This window comes from Rattus rattus, chromosome 2 (assembly GCF_011064425.1).
Source record: "Rattus rattus isolate New Zealand chromosome 2, Rrattus_CSIRO_v1, whole genome shotgun sequence".
Lineage (NCBI taxonomy): Eukaryota > Metazoa > Chordata > Mammalia > Rodentia > Muridae > Rattus > Rattus rattus.
The window spans coordinates 173,654,406-173,673,158 of record NC_046155.1 but is presented as its reverse complement, the minus strand read 5'-3'; the positions used below and the strand labels follow the sequence as shown (position 1 = coordinate 173,673,158).

Here is an 18,753-nt window from a genome sequence, read left to right as displayed (position 1 = left end):
GCCAGAATCAGGGTTCTTGGAGGTCCCAGAAGAAGGTTTCACCATGAGACAGGGTGTAGCCCGTTTGCTCCCAATTATAGATGCAGTTAGGGAGCAGGATGTGTGTCTTCAATCCCCCTTCTCCAGTTGAGATATTCTGGAACTTGTCAATATACAAACTAGATTTTAAGAGACCATGCTCTTAGTAGGTGCCTGATTGGGTCTGTGACATGTCTCCTAGATTCTATCATTATATTTCTCCATCTTGTTCTCATTGGCCTATATATTAAGTAGAAGTATCACATGTAGGCTGTCTGAGCTGTTCATGTACTCCAGCCCTTGTTCCTTTATGATAGTTAATCATCCTTACCCTGTTTGTCACCAGGGAAATTGTCATAATCAATATCATCCTGCCTCTTCCCCTCTCTAACTTCATGGGTCATTATTCTGATTTTGAACTTTTCACTTCTCTTTCTTCCCAGGGCACTGTCTTCATTCTATACCAAGAATGGAAATATGCAGGGGATGGAAGAGGAGCTGAAACATCGGTATGAGAAGAATGAGTGGCACTTTGATGAGAGCCTGGACAAAACCATCCAGGCATCAAGGAGGGAAAATTATTCCCTGACTGACTTTTGGGCCTATTTGGTTGTTTCCAGGCAAACCAGAGAGGTAAGTCATTCCCACCAGAAGATGGGGCATCCCCAACCACTTGACCACCCTTCTCTTTCACATCATCCAAATCTGTGCAATTAGATCTTTTTCCTCCAGACTAAAAGTATCTCAGGGCTAATTGGTTGTAAGTAGAAGAATCAGGCTCTGACTCCTGTGTGCAGTAAAATAAGTAGAAATTATTGGCTACATCTAGGAACATTCAAAGAGAAGAGATTCTGAGGAACCTGTTTCTCCATCTCTGTCATTAGTCATTTCTTATTTTGAATTTACTTTTCTCTCTTTTCATATTGATATTTTACTCTTTACTATAGAAAAAAATGGAGTTTTCTGCATCTCTATGTTCTTTTATTTATTTATTTATTTATTTATTTATTTATTTATTTATTTATTTATTTTTACACTCCAGATATTGTAGTCCTCCTGATTTACCCTGGATAGTTCCACATTTCCCTAGTCCATGTCTCCACAAGGGTGTCCCTATCTGCACTCCACCACACCAGACCTCTAAAGTTCCTGGGCCTCCAGTCTCTAGAGGATTAGGTGCATCTTCTTTGATTCAACCCAGACCTGGGAGTCCTCTGCTGTATATGTGTTGGAGGTCTCATCTCAGCTGGTGAAGGCTGCCTTGTTGATGAAACAGTGTCTGTGTGATCTCGGGGGTCCAGGTTATTTGAGACCGCTGGCCCTCTTACAGGGTCTTCCTACCACTCAGCCTGCTCCAGCTTTCCCCTTATTTGACCAGAGGGTTTGAAGCTTCTGTTCATTAGTTAGGTGCACATATCTGTATCTGACTCTTTCAGCTGCTTGTGGAGCCTTTTGGAGGGAAGTCATTATTGGTCTCTTTGTGTGAATGCCACATAGCTTCAGTAATCAGGTCAGGTCTTAGGGCCTCCATTTGAGCTGGAACCCACTTTGCACATGTTACTGGACCTTCTTTTTCTCAGGGTCTTCTCCATTTCCATCTCTGCATTTTTTTCACACAGGTACAATTATGGGTCAGAGCTTTCACTGTGGATAGCAGCCACATCCCTCACTTGATGCTCACTCTTTCTGCTGGAGATGGGTCCAATAAGTTCTCTCTCCACACTGTAGGGCATTTCACCTAAGGTCCCCCATTTGAGACCTGAGATTCTCCCATTTTCTAGGTCGCTGGTATATTTTAGAGTGTCCTCCCAACCTCCGTCCTTCCAAGGTCACCTGTTTCCATTCCTTCTGCTGGCCCTCAGGTCTTCATTCCTTTCTCCCTACCCAATACCATATCATGTTTCCCTATTCCCCAACTTCCTTTCCCTCTCCTAGCCCTTCCCCCCTTGTGATTGCTTTCTTCTCTGTCCCAAGTGGGACTGAGCTGTCCTTACTTGGGCCCTTCTGCTTATTGACCTTTATACCATACATGTCCTTTTGGTTCTGAGTTACCTCACTCAGGATGGTATTTTCTAGTTCCATGCATTTACCTGAAAAACTCAGGATGCCCTGGTTCTTAATAGCTGAGTAGTATTCCATTGTGTAAATGAACCACATTTTCTGTATCCATTCTTTTCTCAAGGGACATCTGGGTTGTTTCCAGCTTCTGGCTTTCAAAAATAAGGCCCCTATAAAAGTCATGGAACATGTGCCCCTGTGGCATGGTGGGGCATCTTTTGGGTATATTCCCAAGAGTGCTATTTCTGGGTCTTTAGGTAGGTGCATTTCCAATTTTCTGAGGAACCTCCAAATTGATTTCTAGAGTGGTTGTACCAGTTTGCAATCCCACCAGCAATGGAGTTGTGTTTCTCTTTCTCCACATCCTTGCCAACATGTGTTGTCACCTGCAGTTTTGACTGGTGTAAGGAGTACTCTCAGGTTCATTTTGATTTGCATTTCTCTGATCTCTAAGGACTTTGAACAGTTCTTTAGGTGCTTCTCAGCCATTTGAGATTTCTCTGTTGTGAATTCTCAATTTAGTTCTAATCCCCATGTTCTTAGTGGGAAATATTTTCCCCAGCCCCAGAATACAATTGTGTTCACCTTAGCCAGCCAGCTAGTACCTGATCAGCTCACTTCAAATCAGATGGCTATTATGATCCAAATGTCTGTGACTCCAGATTGAATGCCTCATGGGTACATTCCTCATAGGAGAGTGAGGATAGCACTGGGGAATCATTCCCAAGGGATTTCTTTCTCCAGTGAATGTCTTCTCATTTTTATAGTTTGATTGGATGGGGTTGAACATTGTTCTATACATAGAAATGAGACGGACAGAGAGCCTGAACTGTGAGATTGGCATAAAAAGAGAAAAGAAATTGGACGTTTCCAATGATACTATTAGATTTCTTCCAGACTGTGGGTCTTAGTGTAACAGATGTTATTTAAAAATGTCAACGTGGATATGATACCTACAGTATTCTCCCGCCCCATCTGTCTCTGCCTTCCTCTCTTTTCTTTTTTGGTTTTTACTATCTTTTGTGTCAATCATAATCTTCTCTCTCCTCTCCATTAAAATTATTTTTATTTTATTTACATAGGAGTGTTTTGCACCCCTGTATTTATGTGTGCTACATGCATGGAAACCAGAGGAGGGAACTGTATTCCTTGGAACTTTATGTACTGGTGGTTATGAGCTGCCTCATGGGTGCTGGCAACGGAACCCTGGTCCTCAGAAAATGCTTATAATCTCTAAGCCTTCTTTCCAAACTCCTCTCTTTCTTTCCCATACTTTGATCTCTCTTGCTCTTCCCCAAGTCTGTTTCCATTTCCCCCTACTTTCCTCCTTACCTCTCACAGTTTAACATATTTTTTTAAATCTTTGTTGAAATATAACTGAAAAAGAGCTCAACACATAAATATATTTCAAGCACATTTTAATGAGTTTGAACGCATGCACTTGCCTGCGAAGTATCTCATAATCAAAGTACTATGCATATTCATCTCCTGCAGAAATTTCTTATGTTTCTTCTCGTGTTTTTTTAATTGTGTGAGGTGAGTATTAAGAATACTTTATATGATATCTGGTCCCTTATTATACTAAGTGACACAGGCCATTCATTGATTCCATTTCCTTTGAGGCAGCAAAGATAGTAAAACTCACAGAAATGGAGGAAAGAATACTGGTGTTCAGTGCCTTGAGGCAGAGGCAGATTAGCACTGTTGCTTAAAGGAGGATGACATTCAGCCAGGTAAATAGGGACATTATCTCTCTATTCACTCTAACCTTGTGTGACTACTTTCCTCTGAAGTAGTCTTTCTGACTCTTATATACTCACATCTTTTAAGGGTACCTCACTTTACTTTGTTCTCTATACTGAAAAGTAAGAACAGGGGGCTATAATGATAGTTCAGTGAAGGAAGACACCATAGTCAAGGCTGAAGATCTAAGTTTGATTCCTGGAACCCGCATGATAGGTGGAGTACTGACTCCTGTAAGTTGTCCTCTCACGTCCACACATGTGGGAATAGACTTCCTAGATGAAGAAGAAAGAAAGAATTATATTCCAGAACTAGGTACACAGTGTACAAAGATTCTACCCAGTTTGCAAAGACAAAACTGTATTCCTCTAAACTGTGTGCTTCTTCACCATTCAATCTCGATGGTGCTTTTTTCTTCAAAGCTTCATGATTCAAATTTGTCCAGCTTCAAGAAGCAAGTAGAAGAAGGAGTGTTGCCCTATCCCATCTTTGCAGCCATTGATGATGACCTTCAGGATGATTGGAGGGAGAAAAAAGTACAAAGTAAGCAAAAAATTGGAGGGGAGGGGAGATGGCAAGGGAATGAAAGGCACTGAACAGGGAATGTATGTGTAGATAAATGGAATGTGAGGGTGTTTCCCCTAGACTGCCTATTGGGAAGCCCAGGAGCCAAGGATTTATGGAAAGGGGGCTTTCAGGATAGGATGCTCAGATCATAAAAGAGCAAACGCAGCAGTCTCAGAAATCATAAGAGGGCTGACAATTGTTTTAGGTGATGAAGCAAGCTGCTATAATGTGGGATAGGTGAGGGGTCAAAGCTAGATATGCAGTGGCATTATTGTTATTTACCTGTCATCTTCTCAATGGTTCCAATAATGACCCTAGTGCTGCTGGCTTTCCTAGAGTTCCATTTTGTTTCAAGCCACAGTCTTTGCCCTGCTGTCAAGACCTTTTTATCCAATTTACTTAATATTAAATGTCTTTATTTGTTTGATGAGTATGCCCTTGTTGCTCAGTATCCATCAGGCAATGTTCCAGGTGCTCTCTCACCCTAGCATCCTAAAGTTCAGAAATTCCTAGCATTATTGTTCCGTTTCGTTCCAACTGGTGTGACTCCTTGATAATGTAATGAAAAACAAACTAGGAAGCAAAGGGTTCATTAGGTTTACAATTCCAGGTTATAGTCATTGTTATATGGAAATCAAGTCAGGAATACAACATATCACATCCACAATCAAGAGCAGATATGTGGATCCTTATTTACTTGTGCGTTCTGGGCTAGCTTTACTTCCATTTATATTGATTCTGTCTAGGGAATAGTGATACTTAAAATGGTCTGGATTTTTCCATATCAGAAATCAAGAAATGCTCCCACAGATATGCCCATAGACTATTGTGACCTATTAGTCATTTAAAACCTTTTAGCAGGTAATCTGTGCTATGTCAGGTTGAAGGTTGAAATTCATCAGCATAGTCTTTGTATGGCTTTCCCTCTCAAGTGCAAAGAGCTAACCTTCTTGTTCTCATAGACCCTCCCCTGGCAATCCAGAGGTAAGGTTAATTTGGTCTTAACATCTGTCACCCCATTGATTATCCTGACTGAACCTGACTAATCTTGGTGGCTAATCAAGATGTCCCGTCCTCCCTATCTCCTCTATACATGTCTCTTCTGAGTGGTGTACTGGTTAGGACAGGATGGCTTTCCCTCATAAGGAAGACAGTTATTTAGGGAAGAATATGTGAATACCTGCACTCCTCCCAAACATCCTGAATTCTCTTGAAATAATGACTTGTTTCCATCTGAAGAGGCACTTAGACGTCTGGGGAAGGATCCCCAATAATTTGAGATCAATTGGTTCATTGCTATAGTCTCTTGGTTGGCATTCCACATGCTCCCACACCCAGCATCTACTGTTTCAAGCTCAGAGCTTGTAGTTTACCTTCCTTTTTCCTCCTCAGATTCCTGGTTTGAATTCACTCCTCATCATGCTGGATATCCTGCACTTAGGGCTTATGTCCCCATCACAGAGTTTGGAAGCAGATTTGAAAATGGAAAACTGGTTAGACCTGAGCCTGAGCAAGACCTGACTTTCCTGAGAGGTAACTATGGGATCAGATGGAGTTCAGTGGAGATGGGAAGTTGATATTGGGCAAGAATGACCTCCCAGAGATTGTAGCTTTGCCCTACTCCTTCATTGCTAGGGGAAAAAGGGAAGGTGTCTGGGCTTCCAGAGTAACACTTTAAGCATCTTGAAGGAGATGCTGGATACCTGGCTGATTACTAAATGTTCTAGGAGATTCCTTAATCTAAGGTTATAGGTTCTGACAAACAGATTTCGAATGTGGCTGTGGGAGTTACAGCAATGTTATCTCTAAAACAGTAGTCCAGGACTGGCACATCCTAGGATTTCAAGGATTGCTATATATTTATTTATTTACCAAATAATATTTTCTGTTCTTTGAGACTGGGTCTCATGTATTTCACTGTAAACTTGAACTAAAACTATGGGGCTGAGGGTAATCTTGAACTCTTATTTCTTTTGCATCCAAGTTCTAGGATTATAGATGTACATAACCCTGGCCAGTCAGCTCATAATTTTATGATACATTATGAAGATCATCATTGAAGCCTAGTTCTTCATAGATAGAATCAGAGACAAGGCTGGTACTTTTCCCTATCATCTTCCTCTGAAACTGGCACTTTCATCTATCTAGTCAGTGAAGTAGGGTCTTGTAATACTTTTTATATATTTTCAGGTTGGCTATAACTTCTCTGACTACCATTTACAGGATCTGAGCTACCATTGTCTAGAGACTAGAACTGCTAACCCCTTGACTGTTATACACATTTCATGTCTGCCTCTGTCTATTACAGCAACAGGGCTGAAATGTAATAACATAACCCTATTGGTTCACATCAATTAAAAGAAATCTTAGTTTTATTTCTCTTTTGTTTAACAGGTTTATGGGGAAGTGCCCTTGCTGATATTAAAGAAGATAAGGCATTTATTAGGGGTGAGTATTTGAGGGGATTCCAGGGACTGATCTTAGAGATATCTCTTTTGAAGAAATGTCTCTGCACTTTCTTTCTTGTGACAGAGGAGGAATGTACTGCCATTGTCCTGACATGACTGCTTTCTCTTACGCCTCCATGAGGGCACTCAGAATGGCTGCATAGTAGTATGTTGAAGGGAGCCTAAGTTATATGCGACCTCTGTTAACCCGCTTCTCTGTACCTTGGTTGCAAAGTCCACCCCACACTGATGATGACAGCAGTGGTTGTAAAGGTTCAGAGAGTGAATTCCTGTAGACAGCTCAGCATGATGCCTGATCAGTCAAAGCACCAGGAGACCTTAGCAATTATTATCTGTTCTGTTACATAATCCATACAACAATCCCAAGGAGTGGATGGTACTTGAAATCAAAATTTTATTTGTTTTTGTCAGGCATGGTGGTGTATACCTTTTATCCCAGCATTTGGGAGACAAGGAGGAAGTTCTCTATGAGTTTGAGGCCACCTAATTCTGCACAGGGAATTCCAGGATAGCCAGGACTACATAGAAAGACTCTGTCAAAACAAATCAACAAAACAACAAAAACCACAAATAAAACAAAATAAACAAAAACCAACCCCAAAATATCATTTTTTAAATGCATATGGGTGTTTTGTCTGTATGTTTGTCTATATACCACATGTGTGCCTTGTGGTTGCAGGGGCCAGAGGAAAGCATCAGATTTCCTGGAATTGGAGTTAGAGTTGTTTTAAGCTGTCATAGGGCTGCTGGGAATTGAACCTGGGTCATTAGAAAGTGAACCATCTCTCCAGTCTCCAACTTAAGCTTCTTTTTGATAGCAAGTGGGCCATGAGAATGCTGACTTCTTTCCCTGCTCTCACTATTCAATGAACAGTGATGTAGGACTGGATGGCAGTTTGTTCCTGGAGCCACATCATAGCTCTGATTAGTGTGACATATGGTTTGGCAAGCCAAATATTCTTTGAAACAATGTCTCTTGTAATAGAGACAATAGTATCCCCAGCCTCATGTGTTATAGATGAATTTTAAATGACCTAATGTGTGTAAGGATCTTAGAGCAAAGCCTAGACTAGATTAATAATGCCTGACTAATATATAACAGCAGTAATGTAACCATACAGAATGAATTTGCATCTTGGTGACTGAAGACAAAACCCACAGCCAAGGGTGAAATGAGGGAGGCCTCTTCTATTACCAGTATAAACAAGTAGAGTCAGACTTGACTGCAAAGTGATGCCCTTTTCAAAAAATGTGACCACTTATTTAGAGAGGTTGTGAGTATTTATTTGGGAAAGCATTTCAGAAGCGGGCACATTCTAGGCAAGAGTAATTAAAGATGTAGAGCTAGAGTGGTAGCTTAGTGTTTGAAGCATTTGCCATGGAAGCATGAAAACTGGAGTTTGGATCTCCAGATCCATGTAAATATCAGGTGGGCATGACAGCCTTCCTGTAAATCCAACCTAAAATCACAGAGGCATGGGAACCCTTTAAGCAAACTAGGAACAATATAGCCATATTGATTTGCGCTGTATTTTATTGAAGACCCTGCTTCTATGAACAATGTAGAAAGCACCAGAGGATAATTCTTAGGGTAAACAGTAACCCTCCACACACAACATACACACATTGGATGTGTATCTTCTCACACCTATGTCCCCCTAATTTGGCTTACATCAATGACACACATACACACAAATGGCAGAAGGTGAAAAATAAGTAAAATGTTCCTATTGTGTGTACTCAGTTTAAGGTTAAATTTAAGAGGGAACAATGGACATTGGGAATATATTTGGGTACCTAAAACTTGATTAAAGATGGTGGGCAGGAATGCTGTGGATTTCCTTAGCTTTCACAGTAAAAATGGTTGATTTCATCTAGTGCTACAGTGCTGGGCAATTGTTTGATGATATTGTGTGAGCTGACCTGGTGTAGGCCCTGAATAAAACAAAAAAATCTCTTTCTCCAAGGTCCTAGTTACAGCAAAAGCAAAGAACATTCTGAAGGAGAGTTAATACACAAGAATCTCTTGACCTCCCAGGCTGCCTGCCTCAGTGTAGCTGCTGAAAGCAATAATGATTACTCAAAGATAATACTCCTCAGAATTGATTCTTCACATAATACCAACTTATAGCCTAGTCATATTTTTTGTTTTTACAGTGCTCCCCTCAAAATGACATTTATCATGTGTTAGTTAAATGCAAATTCAATGTGTCTAGAATCAGGCCTGTTGGCTCACACTTTAATCTTCACAATCCAGAGGTACAGGTAGGTCAGCCTCTGAAATTGAGGCTAGCCTGGTCTACAGAGAGAGTTCCAGGACAGCCAAAAAATATGTAGAAACCCAGTCTCAAAAAAACAAAACAATACCAAAAAAAAAAGAATGAAAGAAAGGGGGAAAGGGGGAATATTTCTTTGTATCCATTGGCTAGATTTAGAAGTTGGGTCATATTTTATTTTCTTAGTAGGTAAATTAGAGTTGCTCTTCAGAAGAAAGAGACTTGTTTTGTAGTGGTGTGTATTGCCCCAAGTTACCAACGTGGGTTCACTAGAGGCAGAGTTGGGAGGGAAGCATGGAGATAGGTCTTGAGATTCAGTATCAGTAAAGCTCCAGCCTAATGTGGCCAATCTTACAAATGAACAGCCATAGATTAAGAACAGCCATACTTAATACAGGACTTAAGACAGTATATGTCTGTGATCCCAGCAGTTGGGAGGAAGAAGCAGGAGGATCAGGAGTTCAAGGAGATCTTTGTTTATGTAGTGAGTTTGAGACCAGTCCAGTCAATATGAAACACTGTCTTAAATACTTAAGAAGAAAAGTAAAACATCCAACACCATAGCCAGAGTCTGTCTTGTACAGATAAACATTGTGCATTTTCCCCTTCTTACAGACTATTTCAAGGACATGTGGGAAAAACTGAAGAAAAAATATCTGCCTAGGGGAGGTAAGTACACTATTTGTTTTGAACCACTGATGAAGACATGGATAAGAAGTTGCATAAGTCAACCATAGGTATCAAAATGTCACAGTTATGCTTACTGTCACATTCCGGAGTACTGTTTCTGCCTCAACTGCTCAATGTTCTCTCTCTCTCTCTCTCTCTCTCTGTGTGTGTGTGTTTGTGTGATTCATGTATATATTTGCACATGTGTAGAGGCCAGAAGATGATGTCTGGTACCTTCTTCTATCACTCTCTACTTTATGTGAACATGGAGTTTATTACTAGGGTAGACTGACTGTCCAAGAAACCTTCAGGATGTCCCAATGTCCTCCATCATTGGTGGAATTAGAATTGGTGTCATATTAGTGGATATTGGAGATCTGAACTCAGATCCTAGTGTTTGAGTAGAATTAATAAACTCCATGTTCATACAAGGTAAATAAAGTGATAGAAAAGGGTGTCCACACACACACACACACACACACACACACACACACACACACACACAGAGAGAGAGAGAGAGAGAGAGAGAGAGAGAGAGACAGAGAGACAGAGAGACAGAGATCCATAATGTTTCAGAAACCTGTAATGGGGGAGGTTAAGAAACCTATCTTGAGTGTTCCTGTGCCACTTGGAATGAGGGAGGTGGTCTGTCCTGTACATGCTAGTGGCCTGGGAGGACCATGCAGTTTGTAAGGAATTGTTGTTGTGAGCCTTTGCAAGTAAAACATGTAGAAGCTGTGCTGGGTACATACAGCAGTGTCCAGACAGGAGATTTTTGTGGGGGACAGCAATGATGGTAGTGCCACCCTCTTATTGTTGGTATTTTTATTTCTTTTTTTTTTTTTTTTTTTTTTATTAACTTGCTAGTATTTTTATATACATTTGGTTATTCCCTTTCCTGGGGAGGACCATCCCTACCTTATGGGTGTTCCTCCCAAGGAATTGCCGCCCTCCCCCAACAGTCTAGTTCACTGGGGTTCAGTCTTGCAGGACCCAGGGCTTCCCCTTCCACTGGTGCTCTTACTAGGATATTCATTGCTACCTATGAGGTCAGAGTCCAGGGACAGTCCAGATAGTTTTAGGTAGTGGCTTAGTCCCTGGAAGCTCTGGTTGCTTGGCATTGTTGTACATATGGGATCCGAGCCCCTTCCTCTTCCAGTTCTTTTCTCTGATTCCTTCAAATTTTTATTTCTTAACAGGGGCTAAAACAATGATATACTCAAGTGCAGCACAAATGAATGTGGATGAAATGTTCTTGGATTTACTGATGGCTTATGCCATAGATCAGGATGACCCTAGCATCAAGGATAAGCTCTGTGTCATGCAGCAGGCTCTGGGTCCTGAGACAGGTTTGTGCATGAGGACATACTTGCCAACTACTGTGAGGATGTTAATTGGGTGGAGAGCATGAGGAAGTGGGAGTGGGGGTAGGGGTGGGGGGTTAAAACAAACAGGCAAGTGGCCTCCATAGAGTTGTGGCCTTCTTTTCTCCTTCACTGCCCCTTCTACAATTCAATGTGTATGCCACTAAGCCCTGATGCCCTGGTATTTCCCGAGTTTTCATTGGCTTCCCTAGATGATGGAATGTTTTTTTTCTGAGAGGAAATTGCTCTATGATAAATCCACTGCCAGGTCTTCATAAGAGATAGATAGAGTTGGTTAAACAGTGGCTGTCAGCAGGTGGTACAGGTTTGTCCTGAATGGGTAATCACCTTGGTTTCTTGGGGCAGGTGAGTTTGGCAAAGAGATGGCTGAGATGATCCAGAATTGGAATGAGATCTCCCCAGAGAAGAAGGAGCAGTTTCTGGACTATCTGTTGGATTACTTGAAGAAGACACAAGAGCCCATCACAAAGAGCTTGAGCTGTATCAGTAACTGGATTAGGGATAAATGCTAGCACCATCAGATCCCTCCTCTTTTATCCCCACTGGTGTCCATTACACTTTTTTTTAAAAATCCCTGCGACAAAGTACATGGCAGAAGCAAATTAGATTGCTTCATTTTGACTTATGATTTGAGGACATACTATTTCCTATAGCAGAAGGAATGTGAGGAAGCAGAGGGGGTAGGGTGGGGAAGGGAGGCAGGCAGGCAGAGTAGAGAGAATGTCTTCCACACTCAGTTAAAACTGTCACCTTGAAGGTAAGTGCTTCACCATAGGACGTTAGAGCAGTGACAACATGTGCCATCCTATGCTGCTTACTTTGTACCTTTTCATTTCTGCATGTAGGTTTACTCTATGATATTGGAACTTTTGTGAAAAAAACTTTAAATTGCCTTCAGACGTGGCGGTGGGGAACTGTTTACAACTTCCTTTATAAACATGGTGAGAATCTCCACTTTTCTTCGTTCTAATCTCTCATGGGCTGGAGTAGACTGTGGAGAACATGGAGTGATCTCAGCTCATCCCTTTCCTGGAAATGCAGGACGTAGCAGGGTGCTCACTGGACAGAGTGATGGAACTTCTCCATCTTAGTGGTTCACAGTGAGAGACATGAGGTCTTTTCAATATCAACAGAAGGCATGGTAATGTTCTTGACATGTTGGCATTTTCCTCTGACTATGAATAGATGTGTACATTTATCATAGTTTCTCCCTTCATGATCTGACATCCTTCATTCATAAGAATAGACATGAGTCTCTGGACTACTCTAAGGCTGCTTAATAGATTTAACCAACTTCTGTCTTCTTGCATAATGTCCTCTTTCAAGACTATACCAACATTTTGTTATACTATCCCAAACATTTTAAGCTTATCCACCACTCTTTTGTGATAACACTACCTACTATGAACATCTCTGTGAGCCTTGATGCCTTTGTAGTTTAGAAAAATTGAGTTCTTTAGGAAGATGAGTTTCACAATCTCATTAGCTTAGTCAGCTCTATGCATACCTTGAGGAGTTACATCACTCTTTTTTCAGTAGGTATAACAAAATCCTGGGTAGTTTATAAAGAAAAGAGGATTATTCCACTAATAACATTAGAAGATGAAAGTCCAAGATGAGGTGGTCCCATCTGTTTACCCTCTGATTAGAGTGCTAATGGTTGCAACATAATGTGATGGAGCAGACACATGTACAAGAAACCTAGTCATGGATGGATACGGCTAAATGGAAAATACTTTGCTCTTTCCAGAACTAATTCAATGAGCAACAAAAATCCTTTCTAGGGCTGATGCTTTCATCTTCCACCAAGCCCCTTCTCTTAAAGGTTCCTCCATCTCCTACACTTCATACTGCTGACCAAGCTTCAAGTGCATGGGTCTCTGAGGAGCACACTCAAACCATGTCTAGACAGTGGCAGAAGTAAACTCTAGCTGGGCATGGGTCCCTGCTCACCTCTCTGAGACAACAGCTCTGTTTGCAAAAACTACATCCTATACCTACATTCTGGCCTCGATTTGACAAGTTCTTTTCCTGGGTTTAGGTAACATTCCAGATGAGACCATGTGCAGCCGGGAGTTTCTCCATCTGGTGGACGCTGGTCTTGCCATCAACACTCCCTACCCACTTATTCTGACTCCTGTTCGTGAAGCTCACCTCATCCTCTCATTTGACTTCAGTGATGGGGATCCATTTGAGGTAATTGAAAAGAAATCTTTATGTTTTTGAGATGGCCTTGGGCAGAGATGGGGCTGTGCAGGAAGAAACTCAAGGTCTGGCTGTGAAGTGGGTATTGGGCAGTTGTGGACTTGGGCCACTTAGGCATGCATGTATTTCCCCAATATTATGCATGGACACATATAAGTATCATACATTAAAAAATCTAGAAGATTCTTGCAGACTGGCAAGATGACTCAACAGATAAAGGTGCATATTGGTAACCTGAGTTCAATCCTCCAGATTCATGGTGGATCTCATAACTTGTATTTTGATGACACTATGTAAGTGCATTTAATATATATGTCTTTAAAACCCACACTAGCATAATAGTCATTTCTTAAGAAATTTATACAAAAACATAAAAGTATATGTATATTTGATCAATCTCAGATCATCAGGCTTTGTGGCAAATTTCTGTAGCTTCTTAACTGTATTGCTGTTGGGTAAAGATTTATATTTTACATTTATGTTTCTCTTGGCTAACTGCTATAGCTGCATCTGAAGTGTACCCCAGAAACCTGTGTTTTCAGAACTTGGTCCTTTGGTGTAGCGATTGGGGAGTGTTAGAACACTGAGGAGATGCAACTAGTGCAGTGCTCCTCACCCTTCCTAAATGCTGTGACCCTTCAATATAGTTCCTCATGTTATGGTGACCCCTAACCATAACATTCTCATTGCTACTTTATACCTAGAATTTCCTATTATTATGAATTGCAATATAAATATCTGTGTTTTCTGAGAGTTCTAGGTGTCTGTTGTGAAAGGGCCACTCAAACCAAAAGAGTTGTGACCCACAGGTTGAGAACCACTGGTCTGGTCAGAGGTCTCTAGTTCATTGGGCCCATTCTTTCAAAGAACATGATCCTTTCTCTTTCTCCTCCTTGACTTTGTCACTGAGCAGTTTTGCTCTGTTATTCACCCCTACTATGTGGCCGAGAACCTGTAAGCCTGTGATCCCAAACCAACCTTTTACTTTGGAAGCTGATTGTCTTGGGTGTTCCCTACAGCAGTGAAAAGTTGACTGACTTACTTCCATTGTAACAATTAGGCTAGTTAAAAGGAGTTCAGTTGTTTACTTTCCTTTTCTGTTATTCAGTAATGGAAACTGACTTTTGTCTATCACCATTTAATTCTCCCAGTGAGGTAGATGTTAGAGTCTTTCAGAGAGGAAATGAGATTGGCTGGTTCTGATTATCTGACCCATGGCCAAACCTTAGATGAAGTTCTGGGAGTCTTGTGGAAGAGTTTGGGGAAGGATTGAGAGATGTGAAATGATAGATATTCCAGAGGAAGCCCAACACAGTCAACCAAACTGGACCCCTGGGGGTTACCAGAGATTGAACCACCAACCAAAGAGTGAGCATGGATTTCACCTAGACACCCCCCCCGACATATGTACAAGATGTACAGCTTGATCTTCATGTAGGTCTCCCAACAACTGGAGCAGGGACTGTCTGAATGTGTTGTCTGCCTATGGAGCCTGTTCTTGTAACTGGGTCTCCTTGTCTTTTCTCAGTGAGAGACCGTACCTTTAGTCCTTTGTAACTTGATGTGCAGCAGGTTTTGTGTGTGTGTGTGTGTGTGTGTGTGTGTGTGTGTGTGTGTGTGTGTGTGAGTGTGTGTGTGTGAGTGTGTGTGTGTGTAACCTTCTCAGAGGAGGAGGTGAAGACTGAATGGGGAGAGAAAGCAGAAGAAGTGTGAGACGGATTGGGGCTCCTGATATTGGGATGTAAAGAAAATGAAGAAATAAATAAATTTTATAAAAATTAGGAGATTCTCAGGGAGGAAATAAGATTGACTGTTCTGAATATCTGTGGGTGTCCCCTCATCTGAGTACATTCTCTTTCATACAGACCACAAGGTTATTCTAAACCCTTGCAGAAACTGTTCTTTGACCTTCATTGAATGCATGAAGTCTTCTGTACAAACCAAACCCCAAAACAACTATGGACTTTACAGCCTACTCCTGAGGTCTTTGCTGAGATTTCAGTGTTTCTCATGGCCACTTATTTTCCCCCTTCTCAGACCATCAGGGCCACAGCAGACTACTGTCACCAGCATGAAATCCCTTTTCCTGAAGTGAGTGAAGATCAGCTGAAGGAGTGGGCCAAATCCCCGAAGAGCTGCTACATCCTCAGAGGGGAAACAGGACCTGTTGTCATGCACTTTCCTCTCTTCAACAAAGACAACTGTGGAGGTAGATGTGTGAGCAAAATGTGGCAAGGGATCATGGGATTGAACTGGCAGTGCTATATCTTAGGGACACCTGGTCCACATTGCAGTATATCAAGCTCAAGAGAATGAGTAGGAAGCCTCATACTGTCTACCTGTCACCTCAAAAAAGGTGTCATATTTAGATTCTGTTGAGGACATTTCTTCCTGTTTCCTCCTTTTCTTGGAACATTCTTGTACTAGCTGAATGTCTTGTTTCTTCCACCTGGGCGTCCACCTTCATTATTCAGTCCTGGATAAACAATGGTATGTGACTTAGCATATAGCATGGTGATTCTGTTAGTCTGAGCCCTGCTATTTACCACACTAGACTCTCTGTACCTCTCTACCACTCTGCTTTCAGAACAGGATTCCTTAAAAGGGACATAGTATAAAGCTTGTCTTTTTCTTCCTGTAGATAATGTCTCACTATTATCACTCAAGGGAGGTTTGAACTCAGGATCCCATTGCCTCAACTTTCTAAGTGCTGAGATTGTAGCCATGAGTCACATTTGGCTTTACCTGTTTCTACTGCCCCCTTTTTTCTTTTGAGGTTGTTTTTAAAAATTATTGTTAGATATGTGTGTTTGTGTTAGACTGTTTATGAGAGTACAGATGCCTGATGAAGACTGAGGCATTGGATTCCATTGAGTTGGAATTACAGATGGTTATGACATGGGTACTGGGAACTAGAGTTTAGTTCTCTGAAAGAGCAGCATGAGTTGTGCTGAGCCATTTCCCAATATTGTTTTTTTTTTATTGGATATTTTATTTAGTTACATTTCAAATGTTATCTCCTTTCCTGGTTTCTTCTCCCTAACCCTTCTATGCCCTCCCTCCCCCTGTTTCTGTGAGGCTGCTCCCCAACCCACCCACTCACTTCTGCCTCCTGCCCTGGCATTCCCCTACACTGTGGCATCGAGTCTTCACAGAACCAAGGGCCTCTCCTCCCATTGATGTTCCACAAGGTCATCCTCTGCTACATATGTGGCTGGAGCCATGGAGCCCTCCATGTGTACTCTTTGGTTGGTGGTTTAATCTCTGGGAACTCTTGGGTGTCTGGATGGTTGATATATTTTTCTTCCTGTGGGGTACCAAACTCCTTCAGTTCCTTAAGTCCTTTCTTTAACTCCTCCATCGGAATCCCTGTGCTCAGTCTGATGACTAGTTGCAAGCATCTTCATCTGTATCACTAAGGATCTGGCAAAGCCTCTCAGGAGACACCCACATCAGACTCCTGTCAGCAAGCACTTCTTGGCATCAGCAATAGTGACTTGGTTTGGTGGCAGCATATTGGATGGATCCCCAGGTGGGACAGTCTCTGGATGACCTTTTCTTCAATCCTTTTTCTTCTATCAAGACATATTTATTATTCACCTAAATCAGCCATATCTTCAGACAATACAGGTTAATATGGAAAAGGAGACATTCTCTTTTCTTTGTGCAGTTATGAAGATAGATAGTAAGACATAGGCTTCATTGCATAATGCAATGCATAACCTCTTTATTGATGACACCAAGTGGCGTGCCAGCTGGATTGGTCTACAGAAATAGTTTATCAATCCCTGAAATAAATGGACACAGTAGGTGGGTCTCCACACTCTCATGGATTGTTGGCCAATACATACCACATAGAGGCAGTGGGAACAGAGATGTGGAACATGGGGTTCAGAAGCCCTGTTTTTATATGCAGTGAATGACCACACTAGGACCTGCTTGTCAATATGCAGTTTCATTTTACATAAGGTGATTTAAGGATTAAAAAGTTTTGGGGCATTGAGGGTCAGGACATCCATGATGGCTTAGGATATCTGTAATGTCCCATTAGCATGGGGAAACATTTCAGTTACCTCAGGTCCTTGGGTGAAAATGTTTTTTGAGGATAAGGAAATTGGTCCTATACACTAATTGAGACTACACGGCATTCCTCAGGTAGAGGTGAGTATGTGGGGCTTAGAATTCTCCAGAAAAGTTCAGAGAAGGAGAAACCCTGTCAAAGAAAGGACTCTTCTACTTTTCACAGAGCCCAGAGACTATCTGGTCAAGCTTAAAATCAACCTTCATTAGCACAATTTTCCCACAATAATCCTAACTTGCCATATGTTTTTCTTGATGTTGGTTTGTTTCAGATGACATTGAGACTTGGAGAAAAAAATATAAGACAATGAAACTATCTGATTCATACACACCGAGCATGGTGACAGATTTGCTGAGGGTATCTAAGGAGAATGTGCAGAAAAACAAAGACAAAATTGTCAATGAGATGAGGGAAGTCACTGGGTGAGTGTCAGGCTACAGTTGCTCTGATGTCTGAGTTGGATCTTGTTTCAGAGCTAAGTTCTAGTAATCTGCTGTGAGAGTTGTGGGTGTGGTTTGCAACTGAGGTTTTGCCTAGAATTTCCCTTGTGAGGGCCTTGGCCTTTATCTAAGAATAGAGCCACTGCCTAGAATCCTCCATTAAGGCACCGAGAAATTGGTTCAGTGATAGACACCTTTTCCTAGAGGAGGTATGTGTGTGGCTCAGTGGTAGATGCCCTGTCTTGAATCCCCTAGTGAGGTAGTGGTGGTGTAGTTAAATGGTATAATACTTTTTTAGTGTGTATGAGACCCAGGTTTTTCCTTCTTCCAAAACCTAAGCAGTTATGGGAAGTGAGAAACCATTCTTCCCACTTTAGCTTGCATCTCTCTACAGGAGAAGACAGAGAGTAAACAGTGTTGGAGTTGGTAGATTCCTGAAGCAGAAAGCAGAGTAGAGTAGGTTGCTATGGTTGTTGAGGCTGCCCAGAGGGCCAGAGGGCTAAGAAATTTTTTGTAATTAAAGAGTATTCAGTGAATGGCTATCCCATCATGCCCTCACATGACAGTAGTCTTCACTCACTGCTGACCGCAGATATGTCTATTACATGACCTTCAGAGTTGCTCTTCATTCAGGAAACATGGGAACTTCGTAAGGGTGAACAAGTCGGCCTACTTCGGAGACAGAGTACAGGATATCCAACAACACAGACATGACCTTTAAGCATCCTTTGTAAGATTTATTCTTGTCTTGTACTCCAACATTTTGCCCTATGGCACCTTCATGCCACATATGTGATCTGTGGGTGTCCTGTAGAAGCTTCCAGTTCAGAGCCAAGGCTTAGT

The 18,753-nt window shown here is 41.6% G+C and overlaps 1 protein-coding gene across 1 annotated transcript in view; it reads left to right on the top strand.

Moving 5' to 3' along the window:
- The window catches only part of Pla2g4c (phospholipase A2 group IVC), a 34,521-nt gene extending 15,994 nt beyond the window's left edge, over positions 1–18,527 (top strand). Inside the window, exons 5-15 of the mRNA XM_032895193.1 lie at positions 462–651; positions 4,242–4,362; positions 5,779–5,919; positions 6,781–6,834; positions 9,746–9,777; positions 10,989–11,148; positions 11,530–11,691; positions 12,030–12,125; positions 13,226–13,380; positions 15,427–15,598; positions 17,742–18,527. Coding sequence (XP_032751084.1) covers positions 462–651; positions 4,242–4,362; positions 5,779–5,919; positions 6,781–6,834; positions 9,746–9,777; positions 10,989–11,148; positions 11,530–11,691; positions 12,030–12,125; positions 13,226–13,380; positions 15,427–15,598; positions 17,742–17,896 — 1,438 coding nt within the window. The 3' untranslated portion in view covers positions 17,897–18,527. The remainder of the gene's footprint in view (positions 1–461; positions 652–4,241; positions 4,363–5,778; positions 5,920–6,780; positions 6,835–9,745; positions 9,778–10,988; positions 11,149–11,529; positions 11,692–12,029; positions 12,126–13,225; positions 13,381–15,426; positions 15,599–17,741) is intronic.
- The last annotated feature ends 226 nt before the right edge of the window (positions 18,528–18,753 follow it).